A 26,110-nucleotide genomic window follows, 5' to 3' on the forward strand; every position below is an offset into this window, starting at 1 on the left:
TAATTCGTTTTAGAGATACAGCGTGGAAACAGGGCCTTGGGCCCAACGCGTCTGCACCGACCAGCGATCCCCGCACGTTAACACTATCCTACACTATCCAGGGACAATTTATATTTACACCAAGCCAATTTACCTACAAACCTGTACGTCTTTGGAGTCTGAGAGGAAACCGAAGGTCTCGGAGAAAACCCCACTCAGGTCACGGGTAGAACGTACAAACTCCGTACGGACAGCACCCATGGTCAGGATCCATGCTGGGTGTCTGGCGCTGTAAGGCAGCAACTCTACCGCTGCGCCACCGTGCCGCCACATGTATACAGCAATTATTGACAAATAGACAATTAGTCATGCTTCCAGAAACTACAGATCTTATGGAAACATATAAGATTATTAAGGGGTTGGACACGTTAGAGGCAGGAAACATGTTCCCAATGTTGGGGGAGTCCAGAACAAGGGGCCACAGTTTAAGAATAAGGGGTAGGCCATTTATTCCCGGAATAATTCCCGGAATAGCGGCACTGTCGTATGTTGAAAGGCTGGAGCAATTAGGTTTGTATACACTGGAATTTAGAAGGATGAGGGGGGATCTTATTGAAACATATAAGATAATTAGGGGATTGGACACATTAGAGGCAGGAAACATGTTCCCAATGTTGGGGGAGTCCAGAACAAGGGGCCACAGTTTAAGAATAAGGGGTAGGCCATTTAGAACGGAGATGAGGAAGAACTTTTTCAGTCAGAGAGTGGTGAAGGTGTGGAATTCTCTGCCTCAGAAGGCATTGGAGGCCAATTCTCTGAATGCATTCAAGAGAGAGCTAGATCGAGCTCTTAAGGATAGCTGAGTCAGGGGGTATGGGGAGAAGGCAGGAACGGGGTACCGATTGAGAATGATCAGCCATGATCACATTGAATGGCGGTGCTGGCTCGAAGGGCCGAATGGCCTCCTCCTGCACCTATTGTCTATTGTCTAAAGACAAGAGATAGTATGCGACATATGTTACATAATAGAATCTTTGGGGGCGGGTGAGTTCGGCTCGATATCCTTCTTCACGCTCAAGACCCCCCCAAAAAATCACCCATTCCTTTTTGTGTCTATCATCGAGCTATAGAACAAGGTTGGGTAAGCTAAGATTTTATTCCTTGGAGCTTGGAGCTCTGGAGGCTGAGGGATGATCTTCTCAAAGTGTGTAAAGTCCTGAGGGTGAATGCCCATGGTCTTTTACCCAGAGTAGGAGAAGCAAGAACCATAAGACATTGGTTTAAGGTGAGAGGAGCAAGATTTAATACAAACCTGGGGAGCAACCTTTTAACTGGGTATATGGAACGAACTGCCAGAGGAGGATGTTGAGGCAGGTATTATAATAGTGTAGTGGCCTGGCGGAGGCCAGAGAAAAGGCAGGACGCCAGGCAGGTTTAGTTAACGGTCTTTATTAGGCTGTGAGCTCCTGCTCACAGCGTAGTCCGCCTAGGGATGAACCACACCTCCCAACGGGCTGACCTTTAACCCCTTACGCCTGTCCGTCAAGTGACAAGGGGGCTGACCCAAGGAGTGGCCTGATCCCCAGGGACCGTCACAATAGCATTTAAATGACACTGGGGCAGGTACATGGACCTTCTTTCAGGTTTAGAGGGATATGGGCCAAACACAGCTTAGCTGGGGAATCTTGTTCAGTATGGACAAGCTGGGCTGAAGTGTCTGTTTCTGTGCATAGGTCTCACTAGTACGACTCTGTGACTCTATGAATTCTGGATTCCTCGGGCTTAAAGCTTGGCACAGACAAAATCAACCTCAGAGCTTCCTCTGCGCTGACAGCTTGAATAGTTTGTTCATGTTAATCGTGTAATTAATAGCTAATCATTAAAATGGATTATGAGTTTCCTGTCAATGGTCCTCAATTCAGGCAGTAACACATGAAGAAACTTCACTTCAAATCGACTGTTCTCCAACAAGGTTGAATGCATTCAAGAGAGAGCTAGATAGAGTTCTTAAGGATAGCGGAGTCAGGGGGTATGGGGAGAAGTCAGGAACGGGGTACTGATTGAGAATGATCAGCCATGATCACATTGAATGGCGGTGCTGGCTCGAAGGGCCGAATGGCCTCCTCCTGCACCTATTGTCTATATAAGCCACTTTCGACCCCTCTGATGTGTAGGAAGGAACAGCAGATGTTGGTTTACACCAAAGAAAGACACATAATGCTGGAGTAACTCAGCGGGTCAGGCGGCATCTCTGGAGAGAAGGAATAGGTGACCTGTCAGGTCGAGACCCTTCTTCAGACTAAGAGGGAAACTAAAGATATGAAGAGGTACAAGGAACAAATGAGTGAACGGTACGCAAAAGGACAAATCAAAGCAAGCTTACCTGTCTGTCCATAGGCAAAAATACAAGCATTATATCCTTGAAATGCATTCTCAAGTATCCCTTCACCAAGGCACTTGAAAACCACCTCTTGACCTGTAGCAGAAAGATTGAAAGAAAAAGAAACCTCATTAAGACAAGTAAACACAATACTTTGAATGTTCTGTCCCTCGTCTCCCACAATGTTTCAATCAATCAGATCAGAACTCCAGGGCCTCAATCAAGTAACCCTACTTGGGTGGCATAGTGGTAGAGTTTCTGCCTTACAGCAAATGCAGCGCCGGAGACCCGGGTTCCATCCCTCTCCCCATCAGAACTGCCCCCTCCATCGACTCCTTTAAGTCCAGGCTCAAAACCTATTTCTACTCCCTAGCGTTTGAGGCCCTCTGAGGGGGCGCTGTGAACTGTTTATGTATGTGCTGTTATGTTTGTGTGCCATTGTATATTCGTTCTCAGTACCTGAACTGATGTACAGCACTTTGGTCAACGTGGGTTGTTTTTAAATGTGCTATACAAATAAAATTGACTTGACTTGACTATGGGCGCTGTCTGTACGGAGTTCGTACGTTCCCTCCGTTACCTGCGTGGGTTTTCTCAGAGATCTTCGGTTTCCTCCCACACTCCAAAGACGTACATGTATGTAGGTTAATTGACTTGGTAAATGTAAAAATTGTCCCTAGTGGGTGTAGGATAGTGTTAATTTGAGGGGATCGCTGGTCGGCGCGGACCCGGTGGGCCGAAAGGGCCTGTTTTCCACGCTGTATCTCTAAACTAAATTAAACTTGAGAAGGCACAAAGTGCTGGAGTAAGTCAATGGGTCAGGCAGTATCCCTCGAGAACACGAATAGGCAACCCTTCTTCAGACTGATTTTCGTAGGGGGAAGAGAGGTGAGACGATATTATTTTTTAATACGTAGGAAGGAACTGCAGATCCTGGAATAAACCAAAGATAGACACAAAAGGCTGGAGTAACTCAGCGGGACAGGCAGCATCTCTGGAGGGAAGGAATGGGTGGCGTTTCGGGAAGAAGGGTCTCGACCCGAAACGTCACCCATTCCTTATCTCCAAAGATGCTGCCTGTCCCGATGTGTTACTCCAGCTTTTTGGGTCTATCTTCTTTCTTAATATTCCAGATATCAAGATTTTCTTATCCCAAATCAAGGAACAATCATTGTCTTCTGCCCTGGTTAATTGAGTTTGCCTTAAATTCTGTTAAAAATAAAGTTGGAGTAGAGCATAAAATGAATGGTAGTTTTACACAGGTTAGCACTAATATGGTAGGTACAAGCATAACTGATACTTGCAAAGATTTTCCAGCACCTTTGGTTCCAGAGCCTTTCTGGATTATCCGTTTAGCTGGACCAACAGAAGTCATGGCTTCTGAGAAGAGTCTGACGGTACCGGAACGTTCCGCCTAGGCGCCGAGATACCGGCCTGCAAAGTCGGCCTCGGGAGTCGGCGATGGGAATGGATCTGCCAGCTCGGGCCGGGCCGGAGTTCCAGAGCCCCGGCCGCAGGGGGCAGATTCGACCCGCAAATGGTTTTGACTGCAGCACATGTGGACAACGTTTGGTAAGATTATGCAATGCAAGATTCCAGGCAGATGTGGCTTGTTCGTGGATGAAGCACTTTGTTCCATACAAACTTAGAGAGGGATGGAATGAGGTTAAGATGCTGCAGAATTGGTAACTGTATTGCTCCCCAGGTTGTCCCCCTAGATCACAGTGCTGGCCTAAAGCCAAAACTGGTTCATGGTTTACAATCAGTGTTAAGACTTGTAGAAAAAAGGAACTGCAGATGCTGGTTTATACCAAAGATGGACACAAAGAGCTGGAGTAACTGATCATGGCTGATCATTTGTCAATCAGTACCCCGTTCCTGCCTTCTCCCCATACCCCCTGACTCCGCTATCCTTAAGAGCTCTATCTAGCTCTCTCTTGAATGCATTCAGAGAATTGGCCTCCACTGCCTTCTGAGGCAGAGAATTCCACAGATTCACAACTCTCTGACTGAAAAAGTTTTTCCTCATCTCCGTTCTAAATGGCCTACCCCTTATTGTTAAACTGTGGCCCCTGGTTCTGGACTCCCCCAACATTGGGAACATGTTTCCTGCCTCTAACGTGTCCAACCCCTTAATAATCTTATACGCTTCAATAAGATCCCCTCTCATCCTTCTAAATTCCAGTGTGTACAAGCTTAGTCGCTCCAGGACAGGACAACGTCTTCAGACTTCAAGACCCTTCTTCAGACTTCTTCAAGTGACCCAAAACGTCACCTATCCATTTTCTCCAGAGATGCTGCCTGACCTGTTGTGTTACTCCAGCAATTTGCATCTGTCTTTGGTTTCAACCAGCATCTGGCATTCATTTATATAGCATTTTGGAAGAGAAGGATAATGCCTTGGGTGGGTTGTGGTGAGAGGACACCATTTAGAAGGATGAGAGGAGATCTTATCGAAACGTATAAGATTATTAAGGGGTTGGACACGTTAGAGGCAGGAAACATGTTCCCAATGTTGGGGGAGTCCAGAACCATGGGCCACAGTTTAAGAATAAAGTGTAGGCCATTTAGAACTGAGATGAGGAAAAACTTTTTCAGTCAGAGAGTTGTGAATCTGTGGAATTCTCTGCCTCAGAAGGCAGTGGAGGCCAATTCTCTGAATGCATTCAAGAGAGAGCTAGATAGAGCTCTTAAGGATAGCGGAGTCAGGGGGTATGGGGAGAAGGCAGGAACGGGGTACTGATTGAGAATGATCAGCCATGATCACATTGAATGGCGGTGCTGGCTCGAAGGGCCGAATGGCCTCCTCCTGCACCTATTGTCTATTGTCTATTGTCTATTGCAATTTTACTTTGGAAAATATGGAGACCTCAGTGAGCAAAAACAAAGTTTCCAACTATTTCACTGGATCACCTTTTTCGTAAATGCACGAATTGAACTTGGAAGTCAAGCTAAAATAAATCTGCTGGCGACATTGAAATTTTAAAGAAATAAATCACTCACTAGACTCCCACACAAAGACTCTCAGCACGCAAGTGGTGACAAAGGGCCCCATGCATAGGAAATCCAACTTTCAAATAGAAAATATGAGATACCAGATGATTCACCTTTCTTCGTCATAGACTATACCGCTGTGGCCCCATCACCCTTATCCAAATGAGTAATCGCCTGTCTTTGGCCATCTACGCACTCTCTGCCATCGTAATCATCCCAGAGGTGAATAATAAATCAAAGCTGACTTGCACGTGCTGAGCAGTTCAATGTAAACGTAAATGAATTCTGTCTGGAAAGCACACTAGTCACAGTACACGCACACACACACACACACACACACACACACACACACACACACACACACACTAAAACTAAAGGCCAGGCCATCCAGGCATCAGCAAGGCCAGCAGCACAATCAAGGACCAGTCGCACCCCGGCCACTCCCTCTTCTCCCCTCTCCCGTCAGGCGAAAGGTATAAAAAGTGTGAAAACGCACACCTCCAGATCCAGGGACAGTTTCGTCCCAGCTGTTATCAGGCTACCGCAACTAGAGAGCGGTCCTGAACTACTATCTACCTCATCGGGGACCCTCAGACCATCCTTGATCAGACTTCGCTGGCTTTACCTTGCATTAAACGTTATTCCTTTATCATGTATCTGTACACTGTGAACGGCTCGATTGCAATCATATATTGTCTTTCCGCTGATTGGACAGTACGCAACAAGAGCTTCTCACTGTACCCCGGTACATGTGACAATAAACTAAACTGAAACTGGGACTAAATAAAGACAACGTGGTGGAGACAGATACAGTCTCCTAATCTGAGGAAAGACATTCTTGCCATAGAGGGAGTACAGAGAAGGTTCACCAGATTGATTCCTGGGATGGCAGGACTTTCATATGAAGAAAGACTGGATAGACTCGGCTTGTACTCGCTGGAATTTAGAAGATTGAGGGGGGATCTTATAGAAACTTACAAAATTCTTAAGGGGTTGGACAGGCTAGATGCAGGAAGATTGTTCCCGATATATAAGAAAATAACTGTAGATGCAAATCGATTTATTCACAAAATGCTGGAGTAACTCAGCAGGTCAGGCAGCATCTCGAGAGAGAAGGAATGGGTGACGTTTCGGGTCGAGACCCTTCTTCAGAGATTGTTCCCGATGTTGGGGAAGTCCAGAACAAGGGGTCACAGTTTAAGGATAAGGGGGAAGTCTTTTAGGACCGAGATGAGAAAGTTTTTTTTCACACAGAGAGTGGTGAATCTGTGGAATTCTCTGCCACAGAAGGTAGTTGAGGCCAGTTCATTGGCTATATTTAAGAGGGAGTTAGATGTGGCCCTTGTGGCTGAAGGGATCAGGGGGTATGGAGAGAAGGCAGGTACAGGATACTGAGTTGGATGATCAGCCATGATCATATTGAATGGCGGTGCAGGCTCGAAGGGCCGAATGGCCTACTCCTGCACCTATTTTCTATGTTTCGATGTTTAATTGTGGCATTTAAGAGGCTTTTAGATAAGCACATGGAAATGCAGGGAATAGAGGGATATGGATCATGTACGGGCAGATGAGTTCAGTTTAAATTGGCATCACGTTCAGAACAAACATTGTGGGCCAAAGAGCACATTACTGTGCTGTGCTGTGTGATGGGGGGAAGCAGGAGAATGGGGTCAGAGGGAATGATAGATCAGTGCTGGTTGAATGGCAGAGTAGAACTGATGGGCCGCATGGCTTAATTCTGCTCCTATCACTTATGAACATGAATATCTGAGCAATTAATACTTGGATCAGATTCTGAAAATGCCGCATGGAACCTTCATAAAGAACACCAAATGATTCAAAGTGCTGGAGTAACTCAACACGTCAGGCAGCATCTCTGGAGAACATGGGCACACGACGTTTCGGGTCGGGACCCTTCCTGGTGATGCCAATGAAAGCCCACATTACTCATATCCTGACGCAAGAAATTATCCATCCCAGCACCACCAGCTAATGTTCACCTTGAGGCTGATAGTGAAAAGCAGGAGGGGCAGAATGGATAAGAAGGATAAATGAATCATCCAGCGCAAGTTTCCGCTTGCAGCTCTGGACTCTCTTGTTGTTCTGGTACATGGCAAGCAGATTATCGGTCTTCCTCCTGTACTCTGACTCATCATTATTCATTATTCGCCCAATGACGGTGGCATCGACCACTAGTTTAATGATGGCATTGGACCTGTGCCGAGCTGCAGAATGTGTAGGCAAGAACTGCAGATGCTGGTGAGGCAGAGGTTCACCTGAACCTCCTCCAACCTCATCTACTGTATCCGCTGTTCCAGGTGTCAACTTCTCTACATTGGCGAGACCAAGCGCAGGCTCGGCGATCGTTTCGCCAAACACCTCCGCTCAGTCCGCCTTAACCCTACCTGATCTCCCGGTTGCTCAGCACTTTAACTCCCCCTCCCATTCCCATTGTCAGAGTGAGGCCCAGCGCAAATTGGAGGAACAGCACCTCATATTTCGCATGGGTAGCTTACACCCCAGCGGTATGAACATTGACTTCTCTAACTTCAAATAGCCCTTGCTTTCCCTCTCTCTCCATCCCCTCCCCCTTCCCAGTTCTCCCTGCAGTCTTACTGTCTCCGACTACATTCTATCTCTGTCCCGCCCACTCCCCTGACATCAGTCTGAAGAAGGGTCTCGACCCGAAACATCACCCATTCCTTCTCTCCAGAGATGCTGCCTGTTCTGCTAAGTTACTCCAGCATTTGTGTCTACCTAGCTGCAGAATTATAGGTATGGAAAGAGTATGGAAGAGTATAAGAACATTGAAAAGACATTTGGACAGGAAAAATGGACAGTAAAGGTTTAGAGGGATATATGGGCTAAACGCAGGCAGATGTGACTAGTGTAGATGGGACATGTTGGTCGGTGTGGGCAAGTTGGGCCAAAGTGCCTGCTTCCTCATTGTATAACTCTATGACTTCAAAGACATTTTTGCTTCCTCCTAACTAGCGGTATCTATGACAACTTTTTAATGAAATGTTCACCGACTTTTTGCTCTCAAGTTGCTTTCAAGAGAGGGCTAGATAGAGCTCTTAAAAACAGTGGAGTCAGGGGGTATGGGGAGAAGGCAGGAATGGGGTTCTGATTGTGAATGATCAGCCATGATCACATTGAATGGTGGTGCTGGCTCGAAGAGCCGAATGGCCTCCTCCTGCACCTATTGTCTATTGAATTTTCTGCGGCCACCAGACTTTACCAAATTCCAAAAGTGCACGAAAAAAAGCATGATTTCTGGTCCTGATTCAAAGAAAAATACATAGGGGGATGGGTTCCATACAATTATACATTCAAATCAGGGTGCATGTGTCAATGGATGTGAATCCATGTCTCACTCAGGCTACTAACAGCTACGTCTCTTCTAAAGATTACTTTTGTTAAAGCTAATCACTGATTTGGCATTAATGCCAAGCTTTCATTGAGCTGGAAAGAATGCAGAGAAGATTTACAAGAATGTCACCAGGACTCGAGGGGCTGAGCTAGAGAGAGAGGTTGAGCAAGCTAGGACTCTATTCCTTGGTGCGCAGGAGGTGATCTTATAAAGATGTACAAGAACATGAAGGGGAATAGATAGGGTGAATGCAGTCTCTTATCCAGAGCAGGGGAATTAAGGTTTCAGGTGAGAGGGGACCGATTTAATAGGCACCTGAGGGGTAACCTTTTTCACAAATGTGTCACGGGTGTATGAAACGAGCTGCTGGACGAGGTAGTTGGGGCAGATACTATCGCAACGTTTAAGAAACATTGAGACAGATACATGGATAGGACAGGTTTAGAGGGATATGGGCAAAATGCAGGCAGGTGGGACTAGTGTAGATGGAACTCGTTGGCCAGTGTGGGCAAGTTGGCCGAAGGGCCTGCTTCCACGCTGTAAGACTATGACTCTATGACGGATACATGGATAGGAAAATATTGGAAGGATACGGGCCAAATGTAGACAGGTGGAATGATAGCGGAGGATAGCGGAGTCAGGGGGTATGGGGAGAAGGCAGGAACGGGGTACTGATTGAGAATGATCAGCCATGATCACATTGAATGGCGGTGCTGGCTCGAAGGGCCGAATGGCCTCCTCCTGCACCTATTGTCTATTGAGTGCAGATGGGGCATTTGGGTCAGCATGGGCAGGTTTGGCAGAGGGCTGTATTATTCTATGACAATAGACAATAGACAATAGACAATAGGTGCAGGAGTAGGCCATTCAGCCCTTCGAGCCAGCACCGTCATTCAATGCGATCATGGCTGATCACTCTCAATCAGTACCCCGTTCCTGCCTTCTCCCCATACCCCCTCACTCCGCTATCCTTAAGAGCTCTATCCAGCTCTCTCTTGAAAGCATCCAACGAACTGTCCTCCACTGCCTTCTGAGGCAGAGAATTCCACACCTTCACCACTCTCTGACTGAAAAAGTTCTTCCTCATCTCCGTTCTAAATGGCCTACCCCTTATTCTTAAACTGTGGCCCCTTGTTCTGGACTCCCCCAACATTGGGAACATGTTTCCTGCCTCTAATGTGTTCAATCCCCTAATTATCTTATATGTTTCAATAAGATCCCCCCTCATCCTTCTAAATTCCAGTGTATACTGACTGACTGAACAGCAGTGGGTGTCACCCACCTGAAGTTACTTTGGGCAATGTTGGCAGAGAAAGAGTTTGTGTCTGAAGAGCATTGTGTTTAAAAATACAAGCTAAAATGTGCCCGACTTATGACAGGGAAAGGCAACTTTCGCCAGTCAGCCAAACACCCCAGGAGCTTAAAATGGAATGAAAGTATAGGATGTCAGATCGGGCACAGGGGGGCGGTTATCAGTGACCATTTCCTGCTAAATTACATGTCATTACTGTGGCACTCATCCAGGTTAAGGTTCAAGATTTAACAGCTCGTGAAACACGTTTAAGAGAATATTAAAATGGAAACACGCTGACAAGAATAGAGGATGAGAACACACCACGAAACTCAAAGACGATTGTTTATACAGCGATGTTGTATTTATAGCACCAAAGTCACGAAGGACTCCGAAAATAGGTTTGAAGAACCTTTTTGACCAAGAACGCGTTTCTTAACCAGGAGCCAAAGGGGTGCTGAAACTTGGGGCTAACGCAAGATTGAAACGGTGCAAGTTAAAAAAGCATCAGAGACATTTGGATAAGATTGGGTGTCAGGGGTTGTGGGGAGAAGGCAGAAGAATTTGGTTAGGAGGGAATGATAGATCAGCCATGATTGAATGGCGGAGTAGACTTGATGGGCTGAATGGCCTCACTAATGAAGGTCAAGTCTCTTCCAGCTTTCTTTCCCCTACCCCCACACAATCAATCTGAAGAAACGTCCCGACCCGAAACGTCACCTTTCTAAACGTTATTCAAGTTATTCCCATTATCATGTATCTGTACACTATAAATACCAGATGTCAACTTCTCTACGTTGTCGAGACCAAACGCAGGCTCGGCGATCATTTCGCTCAACACCTCCGCTCAGTCCGCCTTAACCAACCTGATCTCCCAGTGGCTCAGCACTTCAACTCCCCCTCCCAGTCTGACCTTTCTGTCATGGGCCTCCTCCATTGTCATAGTGAGGCCCACCGCAAATTGGAGGAACAGCATCTCATATTTCGCTTGGGCAGCTTGCAGCCCAGCGGTATGAACATTGATTTCTCTAACTTTAGATTGCTCCTCTGTCCCTCTCTTTCCCCTCCCCCTTCCCAGTTCTCCCACTTTCTTCCTGTCTCCAACCACATCCCATCTTTGTCCTGCCCCCTCCCCTAACATCAGTCTGAAGAAGGGTCTCGACCCGAAACGTCACCCATTCCTTCTCTCCTGAGATGCTGCCTGGCCCTCTGAGTTATTCCAGCATTTTGTGGTGCTATAAATGGCTCGATTGCAATCATCTATTGTCTTTGGGGGAGTCCAGAACTAGGGGCCACAGTCTAAGAATAAAGGGGCCATTTAAAACTGAGATGAGAAGAAACTTTATCACCCAGAGAGTTGTGAATTTGGGGAATTCTTTGCCACAGAGGGCAGTGGAGGCCAAATCACTGGATGAATTTAAAAGAGAGTTAGATAGAGCTCTAGGGGCTAGTGGAATCAAGGGATATGGGGAGAAGGCAGGCACAAGTTACTGATTGTGGATGATGAACCATGATCACAATGAATGGCGGTGCTGGCTCGAAGGGCCAAATGTCCTCCTAAATGGCACCTATTTTCTATGTTTCTGTTTCCGCTGACTGGTTAGCACGTAACAAAAGCTTTTCACTGTACCTCAGTACAGGTGACAATAAACTGAATTTAACAGGCAATGCCTGTTAAAGTGAGGCCATCACGTCACACAATCTACGTTATCATTCATTTTCCAGATCACACTTTTTAAATCTTTGGTTCATATGAGCACTTCAATCACATTAGCACAATGCCAATCCAATTACCGAGATGCCAGAGATGCTGCCTGAACTGCTGAGTTACCACAGCACTTTGTTTCCTTTTATGTATTAACCACCACTTGCAGTTCCTTGTTTCCAAGATTTTGAAGAATTGGAGCAAAGAGGTCCTTCTGCAGTTGTACTGGGCCCTAGTGAGACCGCACCTGGAGTACTGTGTGCAGATTTGGTCTCCAAATTTGAGGAAGGATATTCTTGCTATTGAGGGCGTGCAGCATAGGTTTACTAGGTTAATTCCCGGAATGGCGGGACTGTCATATGTTGGAAATTATTGAAAAAATAACATGGTCTGAATGAATAAATGGGAAGTAGAAACAGATATTAGAACAGGATTTCGACAGATGCTTGGATAGGAAATGTTTGGAGACATATGAACTAAACACAGACAGGTGGAACTAACATAGATGAGGCAGCATGTAGGTCGGTGTGGACAAGTTGGGCCGAAAGGCCCGTTTCCATGCTGTACGATTCTTGGAGTTTTGGAAGAAAAGATTACATAGTATCTTAAGAAAGCAAAGAAACTGAGTTTACTAAATCATAATCAAAGGCTTCAATAGGATAAGGGGGAAGGTGGATTTTATTTTAATGGAAGTGAATGCAAGCTGGTGGAGCTACTGTCGAACAACGGCAGAGACCTGGGTTCAATACTGACTCGGGCGTAGAGTTTGCACGTCCAGAACCAGGGGCCACAGGTTAAGAATAAGGGGTAGGCCATTTAGAACGGAGATGAGGACAAACCTTTTCAGTCAGAGAGTAGTAAATCTGTGGAATTCTCTGCCTCAGAAGGCAGTGGAGGCCAATTCTCTGAATGCATTCAAGAGAGAGCTAGATAGAGCTCTTAAGGATAGCGAAGTCAGGGGGTATGGGGAGAAGGCAGGAACGGGGTACTGATTGAGAATGATCAGCTATGATCACATTGAATGGCGGTGCTGGCTCAAAGGGCCGAATGGCCTCCTCCTGCACCTGATGGGTTTCCTCCCACATCCCAAATACATGTGGGTTTGTAGGTTAATTGGTCTCTGTAATTGGAGTGGATGAGAATGTGAGATAACATAGAACTAGTGTGAACGGGTAATCGGTCGGTGTTGACTCGGTGGGCTGAAGGGCCTGTTTCCATGCTGTATCAAACTAAACCTAAGTTGTCTATACGTGGTTAGGACATGGAGTCAAAAGTTCATCTCAGGGTATCCAAGTTGAAAACAATCTGGTTCAGTTGGACAGTTTCCAGGAAAGTGATATAAACTGATCAATTGAGAACAGAGTTTGTGGCAGGTGGCAAGGCTTGATGTTCCTCTTGCCAATTTTTTATTGCTGAAACTTCAATGCATCCATTAACAAGTATCAAAAACCAGTATGGCAAAGTGGTCAAAGTGAGATTCAAGAGAGATGGTGAGGTAAAGCTTGAGGTTTTAACCACACAAGTCATTTAACTAAATGTAATCTGAACATAAGTAAATGCACCATACAACATAATTTCTTTCAAATGCCAAAATATCTAGATTTCAGTTCATCCATTAACAAATATCAAAAATTAGTATGGCAAATCAGACAAAATGACGAGAGGGAGGGGGAGAGGGGGAGAGAGGGGGAGAGGGAGAGAGAGAGAGAGGGAGGGAGGGAGGGAGAGAGGGAGAGAGGGAGAGAGGGAGAGAGGGAGAGAGGGAGGGAGGGAGGGAGAGAGGGAGAGAGGGAGAGAGGGAGAGAGGGAGAGAGGGAGAGAGGGAGAGAGGAGAGAGGAGAGAGGGAGAGAGGGAGAGAGGGAGAGAGGGAGAGAGGGAGAGAGGGAGAGAGGGCACAAATTTATAAGAATCTATATACACAAATTCTCATTTGTTTGTTTGTTTGTTTGTTTGGAAGAAGTTTCATTAAAATCGGTGTTATATTTTTAAAGTTATTCACATTTTAAAGTTTAAATCTATCTCCTAGGGAGGGGGGGTGGAGGGAGAAGGGGAAGAGGGAGGATAAGGGGGGGTTGAGGGGGATGGCGTGGGGGGAGGGGGGGTAGTGGGGGGGAGGGGGGAGTGGGGGGGAGGGAGGAGAGGGGGGGAGGAGGGCAGGAGAGGGTGCTGCACCAATGCAGGAGAGGTTTTGGCCCAATGGGTCCACTTGGCCTAGTATATAATAAAAGCCTGGATAGATTCAAAATCTTATTTGTTGGTTTTTTAATGTTTTTGTACTGGGCATGAAGAACGTTTATGTAAAAGAGACCACTGAAAGATAGTAAAGCCATGCTTTTTGTCAAATAACTGCTGCATTCATCATCCTACAAGTAGAAATTGCGAATGGAAATGTTTTCATTGTTTTTCCACCCTCCCAATGGAGCAAGTTTAATTCATCAAAGATAGACACAAAGTGCTGGAGTAACTCAGTGGGTCAGGCAGCATCTCTGGATAGAAAGGATGGGCGATGTTTCTAGTCAGGACCTATCTTCAGACCGACCCGAAACATCACCCATCCTTTCTCTCCAGAGATGCTGCCTGACCCACTGAGTTACTCCAGCACTTTGGATCTATCTTCGGCATTAACCAGCACCTGCAGTTCCTTTTTGCATGTTAAATTCAGCCTTTGGATCATGACGCGATACAAATGTAAAAATGCAGTAAAGATGGTGACTTGATGGTTTATGGGAAAGACACAAAGTGCTGGAGTAACTCAGCAGATCAGGCAGCATCTCTGGAAAACATGGATAGGTGACATTTCGGGTTGCGACACCTTATTCTGAAGCAGGGTCCCAGCCCGAAATGTCACCCATCCACGTTCTCCAGAAACGCTACCTGAGTCAGAGTTCCTCCAGCACTTGATAAATCTCACTCCTTGATAATCCAGCATCTGCAGTTCCTGGTTTCAACATTTTGACTTTATGAGAAGGCTGCCAAACTACAAATGGGAAAGTTCAAAGATTTTCAGTCGAAATGTTCGATCAAATTTTTATGGGTCTCGCGCACAGAAACAAGGGAAAGCCAAAAACGCTGCAAAAATGTTTGCACTATCTCGGTGTCGTGTCATGTTTGAAGAAGGATCATCTGATGAAGTAGTTTTTGAAAGGTGTGTTGTGTGTGTGTGTGTGTGTGTGTGTGTATGTGTGTGTATGTGTGTGTGTATATAAAGGACAAACAAATGGCAACTGTGTGTGGTGAAAGCAAGGCATTGGTAGACTGTATGAGTGCCGAAAATATAGTGAATAAACCTCTGAGAGATGAACAAGGGGAGTGGATGGACATTGACAAGGATGCTCCTGTTACATTGGCATTTAATACTGATAGAAAACGTGCTTTGACTCATAATAAACCCAATGTTCAAGTGGTAAGTGACGAAGAAGGGAAGCCAGAGGAATCAGTCTCTTGGAGAATTGTTTCTGAAGAAGGGTCCCAGCCCAAAATGTCACCCATCCACGTTCTCCAGAAACGTTACCTGACTCAGAGTTACTCCAGCACTTGATAAATCTCTCTCCTTGATAATCCAGCATCTGCAGTTCCTGGTTTCTACATTTTGACTTTATGAGAAGTCCTTTCAACGACCTTGAAACCTAACTCATGAAATTAACATAGACACAGAAGGCTGAAGTAACTCACCTGGTCAGGCAGTATCTCTGGAGAAAAAGGAAATGGTGACGTTTCGTGTCGGGACCATTCTAGACCTTGAAACCAGTTGAGCAATGGATAATCGCAACAAAAAAACTCCAGATTGCTGGATTGCAAAACTAAAAAGACATGAATCTGATCGGACAGCAACCCTGGAGAACATGGATAGGTCTGAAGAAGTCTCGACCCGAAACATCACCTATTCTTTTTCTCCAGAGATGCTGTCTGACCCGCTGAGTTACTCCAGCTTTTTGTGTCTATTTTCAGTTTAAACCAGCATCTGCAGTTCCTTCCAACTCCAGCACTTTGTGTCTTTTTGAGCAGTGATAGTGCCTTTCTTTCGTTGAGTTTGAGATGCTAGTTTACACCGAAGTTTGACACAAAAAGCTGGAGTAGGATTGGTTTGGTAAAATTATAAATTGTCCCAAGTGTGTGTGTAGGATAGTGTTAGTGTGCATGGCAGACGCAGTTTAATGTGGATAAGTATGAGGTTATCCACTTTGGTGGTAAGAATAGGAAGGCAGATTATTATCTGAATGGTGTCAAGTTAGGAAAAGGGGACGTACAACGAGATCTGGGTGTCCTAGTGCATCAGTCACTGAAAGGAAGCATGCAGGTACAGCAGGCAGTGAAGAAAGCCAATGGAATGTTGGCCTTCATAACAAGGGGAGTTGAGTATAGGAGCAAAGAGGTCGTTCTGCAGTTGTACAGGGCCCTAGTGAGACCGCACCTGGAGTACTGTGTGCAGTTATGGTCACCAAATTTGAGGAGGGATATTCTTGCTATTGAGGGCGTGCAGCGTAGGTTTACTAGGTTAATTCCCGGAATGGCGGGACTATTGTATGTTGAAAGACTGGAGCGACTAGGCTTGTATACACTGGCATTTAGAAGGTTGAGAGGGGATCTTATCGAAACATATAAGATTATTAAGGGGTTGGACACGTTAGAGGCAAGAAACATGTTCCCAATGTTGGGGGAGTCCAGAACCAGGGGCCACAGTTTAAGAATAAGGGGTAGGCCATTTAGAACGGAGATGAGGAAAAACTTTTTCAGTCAGAGAGTTGTAAATCTGTGGAATTCTCTGCCTCAGAAGGCAGTGGAGGCCAGTTCTCTGAATGCATTCAAGAGAGAGCTAGATAGAGCTCTTAAGGATAGCAGAATCAGGGGGAGAAGGCAGGAACGGGGTACTGATTGAGAATGATCAGCCATGATCACATTGAATGGTGGTGCTGGCTCGAAGGGCCGAATGGCCTCCTCCTGCACCTATTGTCTATTGTCTATTGTCTATATTGTGCGGCGATCGCTGGTCAGTGCGGACTCGGTGGGCCGAAGGGCCTGTTTCCGCGTTGTATCTCTAAATTAAAGTAAACTGAACATACAGATTGATTTATTATCCAAAAAATAAAGCTGCGATTTTGCTAAATACCAGAGGTCTCAGTTGTCATGGAAATCCCCCAGTAACAAAGTTGTTTAACACTCTGTTCTCTCTCCCTTTTACCACCCCGCCCCCAACCCCCACCCCCCCCCCCTTCTCGTGCCCCAATCTATCACATTCCTCTACAACCCATTAACTGCTTTATTTGAATGGTATAAACATCTAATCACTGTTCTGCTGTCTCCACTTCCACCACTAACTAATTTAATTTCACCAAACACAAGTCAACCTTTATCATCCGAGCAGTTACATTTTCTAAATGATCCGCTTCTCCTCTCAGGGTGAATGGCGTCATCTTAGCAGATCCCTAATTAACAATCACAGCATGTTCCCTCTTTCTAAGTTGAAACCAAGCAGCGTTGATTAAAAAAAAAACTACATTGAAAAGAGCCAGCTTCAAAAGCCCATTCTGTATAAGACCCATCATGTCTGCCAATTTATACTACCAAACACTTCACATAACTTCAGTAACTCTTCCAGGGATAAAAATGCACTGAATCATTACGTCATCTATAATTCCTGAACTAAAGCTAAGGCAGCAAAATTCTGCATTCTCAAAAGGCAGCAAAGGCCAAAACAAATGCCGATAGGAGGCTTTCAACGAAGCGGATCAAAATTTATGTTCATAAGTTCTAGGAGCAGAATTAGGCCATTCGGCCCATCTGGTCCGCTACGCCATTTAATCATGGCAGATCTATCTTTCCCTCTCAACCCCATTCTCCTGCCTTCTCCCCATAACCCCTGACACCCACACTAATCAAGAATCGGCACGGTGGCGCAGCGGTAGAGTTGCTGCCTTACAGCGAATACCAGAGGTCAGGGTTCAATCCCGACTACGGGTGCTGTCTGTATGGAGTTTGTACGTTCTCCCCATGACCTGCATGGGTTTTATCTGAGATCCTCCCACACTCCAAAGACGTACAGGTATGTAGGTTATTTGGCTTGGTAAATGTAAAAATTGTCCCTAGTGTGTGTAGGATAGTGTTAATGTACGGGGACCGCTGGTCGGCGCGGACCTGGTGGGCCAAAGGGCCTGTTTCCGCACTGTATATCTAAACTTAAACTAAACTAAACTAAATCTATCAATCTCCGCCTTAAAAATATCCATTGACTTGGCCTCCACATGAGCCAATGAATTCCACAGATTCACCACCCTTGGACTAAAGAAATTCCTCCTTGTCTCCTTTCTAAAAGTAGATTTACAAGGATGTTTAGGAAATATAACTGCAGATACTGGTTTGAATCGAAGGTAGGCACAAAATGCTGGAGTAACTCAGCAGGTCAGGCAGCATCTCTGGAGAGATGGAATGGGTGACGTTTCGGATTGAGACCAAAGAAGGGTCTCGACCCGAAACGTCCCCCATTCCTTCTCTCCAGAGATGCTGCCTGTCCCGCTGAGTTGCTCCAGCATTTTGTGTCTACCTTCCTTTACAAGGGTGTTTCCAGGAATCGAGGGTCTGAGCTACAGGGAGAGGTTGAGTAGGCAGGGACTCTATTCGCTGGAATGCAGGAGGATAAGGGGTGATCTTATGGAGATGTATAAGATCATGAGAGGAATAGATCGGGTGGACGCAGAGTCTCTTGCTCAGAGTAAGTGAATCAAAGGACCAGAGGACATAGATTTATGGTGAGGGGGTACAGATTTCACAGGAACCCAAGGGGTAACTTTTTCACGCAAAGGGTGGTGGGTGCATGGAATGAGCGGCCGGAGGAGGTAGTTGAGGCAGGGACAATCGCAACATTTAAGAAACAATTAGACAGGTAAATGGATAGGACAGGTTTAGAGGAATATGGGCCAAACGCAGGCATGTGTACAAAATCATGAGAGGAATAGATCAGGTAGATGCACAGAGTCTCTTGCCCAGAGGACATAGGTTCATGGTGAAGGGGAAAAGATTTAATAGGAATCCGAGGGGTAACTTTTTCACACAAAGGGTGGTGGGTTTATGGAACAAACTGCCAGAGTGGGCAGTTGAGGCTGGGACTATCCCATCTATTAAGAAACAGTTAGACAGGTACATGGATAGGTCATGTTTGGAGGGATATGGACCAAGCGCAGGCAGGTGGGAATAGTGTAGCCGGGCAGGGTTGGGCCGAAGGACTTGTTTTCACACTGTATGACTCTTGCTATTAACTCTTGCTACACAGTTGCTGATTAATACCTTAAAACATTTCCAGCAAGTTGTTTCCTTCCTTTGAAGCATCCAAATGTTGTCTGTCCAGAACATCCAAGTACGGATGTGGCAAGAGGATAAAACCGGGCCAAACCGGGATAATTCCCAAACCGGAATCATCAGTTGTTCCGATGTCATTTTATTAATGAGAAACAGATCTCCAATTCAGGAGTTACCAAAAACATCCAAACTTAACAATGTGCTTCAAGTGCAAGGCTTTTTTGAAGCCATTTAAAAAAATACCGAAGATAGACACAAAAATGCTGGATTAACTCAGTGGGACAGGCAACATCTCTGGAGAGAAGGAATATGTGACGTTTCTGGTCAAGACCCTTCATTAACTAATTATTTTATTAATTAATTGTTCATTAATTTTTTTAAATACCATTCATTTACAATGCCCAGTAGCAGTTTTGCAAGAGTTAGACAGCACATCTGGTGCATCAAATCAGCACTATAATAATAACCCGAAAACAACCCCATTTTATTCTCCTCACTTTCCCTTTCATTTGCTCCAGATTTTACCAGCCATCTGCACACTAGGGTCAATTTACATCAGCCGATTAACCTATATGCCTTTGGTATATGGGAGGAAATGGAGCACATTTGCAGGTACTATCGCAATGTTTAGCAGGTACTATTGCAGCGTTTAAGAAACATAGAGACAGGTACATGGATAGGATAGGTTCAGAGGGATATTTGCCAAATGCGGGGAGGTGGGACTAGTGTGGATGGGACATGTTGGTCGGTGTGGGCAAGTTGGGTCAAAGGGCCTGCTTCCTTGCTTTATGACTCTATGACTCAAACATGGGGGAAACTCATGCAGTCACAGAGAGAATGTGCAGACTCTACATCAGGATCAAACCTGGATCGATGGAACTGCATGGCAGCAGCTCCTCCAGCTGTGCCACGGTTCGTGATCACGTAGTGTCTTTCCGCCAAAGATACCAGAGGAGCATGATAGACCACTCGACCCTAAAAACCGTAGTATGTCATGGCGCCATTTTAGTAGGCAGAAACTTGCAGAAACATTTAAAATGAAAAATAACAAAAATCTGTGAATTGATAGATGAAATATAGACAACAGACAATAGACAATAGGTGCAAGAGTGGGCCATTCGGCCCTTCGAGCCAGCACTGCCATTCAATGTGATCATGGCTGATCATTCTCAATCAGTACCCCGTTCCTGCCTTCTCCCCATACCCCCTGACTCCGCTATCCTTAAGAGCTCTATCTAGCTCTCTCTTGAAAGCATCCAGAGAATTAGCCTCCACTGCCTTCTGAGGCAGAGAATTCCACAGATTTACAACTCTCCGAGTGAAAAAGTTTTTCCTCATCTCCGTTCTAAATGGCCTACCCCTTATTCTTAAACTGTGGCCCCTGGTTCTGGACTCCCCCAACATTGGAAACATGTTTCCTGCCTCTAGTGTGTCCAATCCCTTAATAATCTTATATGTTTCAATAAGATCCACTCTGCATTATATTCTGCATTTTTATGGTGTCTTCACACATACTGTTCCCCCAAAACACTGAGGCATAGCGAACGGCGGGTTTTGCCTACTAAAATGGTGGATGTTACGCTCCTTTGCGATTTCAACGGAGTGGTCCATCGTGTTCCTTTAGTATCTTTGCTTTCCGCTGACTGGTCAGCATGCAACAAAAGCTTTTCACTGTACCTCGGTACAGTGACAATAAACTAAACTAACTGATAAGATATCATTCACCACAACAGTTTCAAACTATCAAATGGAAAAAATGATTTACATTACAACAAAGAAACTACTTGGGCATCTTGTTCAGACCCATGTGTACAAAGAGACTCTGGGTAGTTTCTACTCCATGGTAAATGGCTCACCTGCATATTTTGCTTTGTTGTTTTCATCCATGGACCAGAAGCAATAGTCAAAAGCGAAGACCTAGTTAAAAAAAAAAAAAAAATCAGCTTTACTGGAGAAATAAGCTACTGCATTGCACAGCTTCTGGTGACATTCCACTTCCTCCCTCCAGGTCAAAGTGACTTGCAAAACTACCACAAACATCATTATCAAGAAAAAGACCTGGATAGAGTGGATGTGGAGAGGATGTTTCCACTTGTGGGAGAGTCTAGGACCAGGGACCATAGCCTCAGAATAAACGATCGTACCTTTAGGAAGGTGATGAGGAAAATATTTAATCAGAGTGTGGTGAATCTGTGAAATTCATTGCCACAGAAGGCTGTGGAAGCCAAGTCAATGGATATTTTTAAGGCAGAGATTGACAAATTCTTGATTGGTAAGGGGGTCAGGGGTTAGGGGACGAAGGCAGGAGAATCGGGATGAGAGGGAGAGATAGATCCGCCAAGATTGAATGGCGGAGAGGACACGATGGGCCGAATGGCCTTATTCTGCTCCTATCACTTACGAATTTATGAAACTTTATTCAAGTACTGAATTAAGAAAACACACCAATATGTCATTTTACGGCCAGAGCTTAAATTACATTTTGGACAATTAATTATTGGATTAATTGAATCATCCTACCACAACCAAGGAGCAGTGCTGAACTACCATCTGCCTCATTGGTGACCCTTGGACTATATTTGATCGGACTTTGCTGGCTTTACCTTGCACTAAACGTTATTATGTATCTGTACACTGTAAATGGCTCGATTGTAATCATGTATTGTCTTTCTGCTGACTGGATAGCACGCAACGAAAGCTTTTCACTGTACCTCGGTACACGTGACAATAAACTAAACTGAACTAAATATACAAGGTTATATGGCATGAGAAAGAACTGAAATGTTTGTACACTAGAGCTACTGAATGCAATCAGTGAAATCAGTGAGGCACTAATCCGCTACCAATGGTGGGCCAGAATATTTAAGAATTTAAGAATATTTATGACCTTGAAATCCATCTTTAGCTCGTTCATTGAAAGGTGGGACTGCTTTACCAAGGAAAACTAGATGACACGTCCTTGGATCGTGACTCTATTCAATACCCAGTAGCGGTTTTGCAAGAGTTATTGCGTACCTCGAGGAGCTCCTTACAAAGGATTTCAGAAAGGTGCTATCAGTAGACAAAAAGGGTCTCGACCTGAAACGTCACCCATTCCTTCTTCCAGAGATGCTGCCTGACCCACTGAGTTACTCCAGCATTTTGTGTCTATCAGTAGACATAATAGTGTCTACATGATACTGGGCGACCCAGTGGCGCAGCGGTAGAGTTGCTGCCTTGCAGCGCCAGAAACCCGGGCTCAATCCTGACAACGGGTGCTGTCTGTGCGGAGTTTGTACGTTCTCCCTGTGACCGCACCACGTTTCCTCCGGGTGACCCGGTTTCCTTCCACACTCCAAAGATGTGCAGGTTTGTAGGCTTCCGTATTAGGATAGAACTAGTCGACGTGGACTCGATGGGCTGCAAGGCCTGTTTCTACGCTGTATCTCTAAACTAAACTAGAACTAAATGACAAACGTGCGATTCACATTATAAGACTCTACAACACGGTGGTTGCATCGGCCATTTTCTATGGAGTGGTCTGCTGGAGCAGCAGCATCTCAGCGGCGGAGGGGAAGAGACTCGACAAGCTGGTCAGGAAGGTCAGCTCCGTCCTGGGTTGCCCCCTCGACTCAGTGCAGGTGGTGGGAGAGAGGAGGATGATGGCAAAGCTAACATCGCTGCTGGACAACGACTCCCACCCCATGCAGGACACTGTCACTGCACTGATTAGCTCCTTCAGTGACAGACTCGTTCACCCCAAGTGCGTGAAGGAGAGATATAGGAGGTCCTTCCTTCCCGCTGCTGTGAGACTGCACAACCAGCACTGCTCCCAGCAGACGAGTCAACAATAACAGCTAAGAACACACTGATGACAATTTATGTATCTTTTATTTATAATGAATGATCTCTTGCTCGCTTGCTATCCAGTTTGGTGCTGTAACACTGTAAATTTCCCTGGTGTGGGATGAATAAAGGAAAATATTAATTGAATGAGCAAATTTCGGTATGAATGGGACAGAGGGAGCCCACCATTTTTGTTAAATTCCATCTTTTCCTTACATTGGACCATGCCATTTTTAACTTCCAACTTTCACAGCAGAAGATGAAACCACAGTAAAATGTCCCATTTAAAAATTTTCAATCATGTACAGAGTCCTATAAAAGTGGCAATGCAATAATTACAAGGAAAACAATTTACTATAGTTACGTAAGGCAATAATTAAGTTTAACAAACGTTTAAAAAAATGTAATGATTGTTTTAAGACACTTGACTGCCGTGTGCTTCCTACAAAGAAATACTAAGTCTAAGAATGCAAATATCTGGAAAATATTTCAAGAAAATTGTTCATAGAGTTACACAGCATGGAAACAGGTCCTTCGGCCCAACTTGCCCATGCCGAACAACATTCCCATCTACACTAGTCCCACTTGCCTGCTATTTGGCCCATATCCCTAAACCTTTCCTATCCATGTACCAGTGCAAATGTCCATTTAAAACATTTCCGAACACTGTCTCATTCAAGTGCGATACTTTATTTTTAAGAACTACGGACGGCATGATGGCGCAGCGGTAGAGTTGCTGCCACACAGCGCCAGAGACCCGGGTTCGATCCTGACAACGGGTGCAGTCTGTACGGAGTTTGTACGTTCTCCCCGTGACCTGCGTGGGTTTTCTCCGTGTGCTCCGGTTTCCTCCCACACACTAATTGGCTTTGTAAAATTGTAAATGACTACACTCGTCCCCCTGCAGGACCTATACATCAGGAGGTGCAGATCCAGAGCAAGCAAGATCATGAGGGACCCCTGCCACCCCAGCAACGGACTGTTCCAGATGCTACGGTCAGGCAAACGCCTCCGCTGTCACGCTGTGAAAACAGAGAGGATGAGACGGAGTTTCTTCCCACAGGCCATCAGGACTGTTAACTTTTATAACTCCAGGGACTACATTTTGTCTTCTCTATATTAATATTATTAACTTTATTTATATGCTGTAACTGTAATTCTTTTTTGTGCACAATCCGCAGGCATTGCCACTTTCATTACACTGCACATCGTGTATGTGTATGTGACAAATAAACTTGACTTGACTTGACTTAGAGTGTGTAGGATAGGTCTAGTGTGCGGGAATCGCTGGTATGCGTGGAGTTGGTGCGCCGAAGGGCCTGTTTCTCTAAACTAAACTATCTTGTAGGAGGCACTTAAACCTAACAGAATTAGCCGACGTACCTTAGGCACTTTTCTTTAACAGCAGCGTCAGTCCATCAGAGCAGAATAAGTAAGTGTTGAGAAACGCATCAGATCCACCAGGACACAGACGAGGATTTTGTTTTTAGGGGAGGGGGGAGAGGGAGAGGTAAAAAGGAAAATAAAGTTAATTCCCAGAGCATTTATCACCGAAGACCACCAGACACTCATGCATAAGAAAATAACTGCAGATGCTGGTACAAATCGAAGGCATTTATTCACAAAATGCTGGAGTAACTCAGCAGGTCAGGCAGCATCTCAGGAGAGAAGGAATGGGCGACGTTTCGGGTCGAGACCCTTCTTCAGACCGAAGAAGGGTCTCGACCCGAAACGTCGCCCATTCCTTCTCCCCCGAGATGCTGCCTGACCTGCTGAGTTACTCCAGCATTTTGTGAATAGACACTCATGTATTTTCATTTCAGATCCCTTTCAATGCAAGTGCAGAAATAAAGAATTTGCAATGAACTCCACCTTATTTTCATTATTGAATTTATTCTTTGCATTCTTTGTGTTCTACTAGGATGAATATGATACGATATGATACAATAAAACTTTATTCATCCCCGGGAGGCAAATTGGTCTGTGTGGATGAATAAAGTTTTATCGTATCGTAATAATAGGCAAGATACATCTTTTTGAAAGAAAGACATCAGCAGTCAAAAGTGATAGACTTGCTGGTGATAATTGAGCTACTTCGACTCTCAATGTTTTAGGGGACACTCAGGCAGTGATTCTATCAAGAGAGACTGATGAGTTGGTGATCTAGAAGAGAAGTTTCATTCCTCCTCCTCCCCCCCACTCAAATCGGGCAGAAGACACAAAAACTTGATAGGGCATACCACCCGATTCAGGAACAGTTTCATCTCTGTGTAGGAAGGAACTGCAGATGCTGATTTAAACTTTAGACACAAAATGCTGCAGTAACTCAGCGGGACAGGCAGCATCACTGGAGAGAAGGATCTGAAGAAGGGTCTCGATCCGAAACGTCACCCATTCCTTCTCTCCAGAGATGCTACCTGTCCTGATGAGGCCAGATAATCTGGTGAGACCGCACCTGGAGTATTGTGTGCAGTTTTGGTCTCCTAACCTGAGGAAAGATGTTCTTGCCTTAGAGGGAGTACAGAGAAGGTTCACCAGATTAATGCCTGGGATGGCGGGACTTGCATATGAGGAAAGACTGGATAGACTGGGCTTGTACTCACTGGAATTTAGAAGACTGAGGGGGGATCTTATAGAAACATATAAAATTCTTAAGGGGTTGGAGAGGCTAGATGCGGGAAGATTGTTCCCGATGTTGGGGGAGTCCAGAACCAGGGGTCACAGCTTAAGGATAAGGGGGAAGTCTTGTAGGACCGAGATGAGAAAACATTTCTTCACACAGAGAGTGGTGAGTCTGTGGAATTCTCTGCCGCAGAGGGTAGTTGAGGCCAGTTCATTGGCTATATTTAAGAGGGAGTTAGATGTGGCCCTTTTTGCTAAAGGGATTAGGGGGTATGGAGAGAAGGCAGGTACAGGCTACTGAGCTGGATGATCAGCCATGATCATATTGAATGGCGGTGCAGGCTCGAAGGGCCGAATGGCCTACTCCTGCACCTATTTTCTATGTTTCTATGTTTCTATGAGTTACTACAGCATTTTGTGTCCATCTACAGTTTCATCTCTGCTGTTATCAAACTATTGAATAGTCCTCTCATAAACTAAGGTCTCCCAACCTGCCTCATTGCAGACAATAGACAATAGACAATAGAAGCAGGAGTAGGCCATTCGGCCCTTTGAGCCAGCATCGCCATTCACTGTGATCATGGCTGATCATCCACAATCAGTAACCCGTTACTGCCTTCTCCCTATATCCCTTGACTCCGCTATCATTA

At 45.3% G+C, this 26,110-nt stretch overlaps 1 protein-coding gene across 5 annotated transcripts in view; it reads right to left on the reverse strand.

Moving 5' to 3' along the window:
• The window catches only part of kif13a (kinesin family member 13A), a 269,942-nt gene that overhangs the window by 154,368 nt on the left and 89,464 nt on the right, over window positions 1–26,110 (reverse strand). For all 5 annotated transcript variants that reach the window (XM_078414771.1, XM_078414778.1, XM_078414761.1 and 2 more), the window contains exons 3-5: window positions 24,222–24,234; window positions 20,870–20,930; window positions 2,363–2,455 (exon numbers count right to left, since the gene is read on the reverse strand). In XM_078414771.1, coding sequence (XP_078270897.1) covers window positions 2,363–2,455; window positions 20,870–20,930; window positions 24,222–24,234 — 167 coding nt within the window. The remainder of the gene's footprint in view (window positions 1–2,362; window positions 2,456–20,869; window positions 20,931–24,221; window positions 24,235–26,110) is intronic.

Source organism: Rhinoraja longicauda, chromosome 2, assembly GCF_053455715.1.
Source record: "Rhinoraja longicauda isolate Sanriku21f chromosome 2, sRhiLon1.1, whole genome shotgun sequence".
Lineage (NCBI taxonomy): Eukaryota > Metazoa > Chordata > Chondrichthyes > Rajiformes > Arhynchobatidae > Rhinoraja > Rhinoraja longicauda.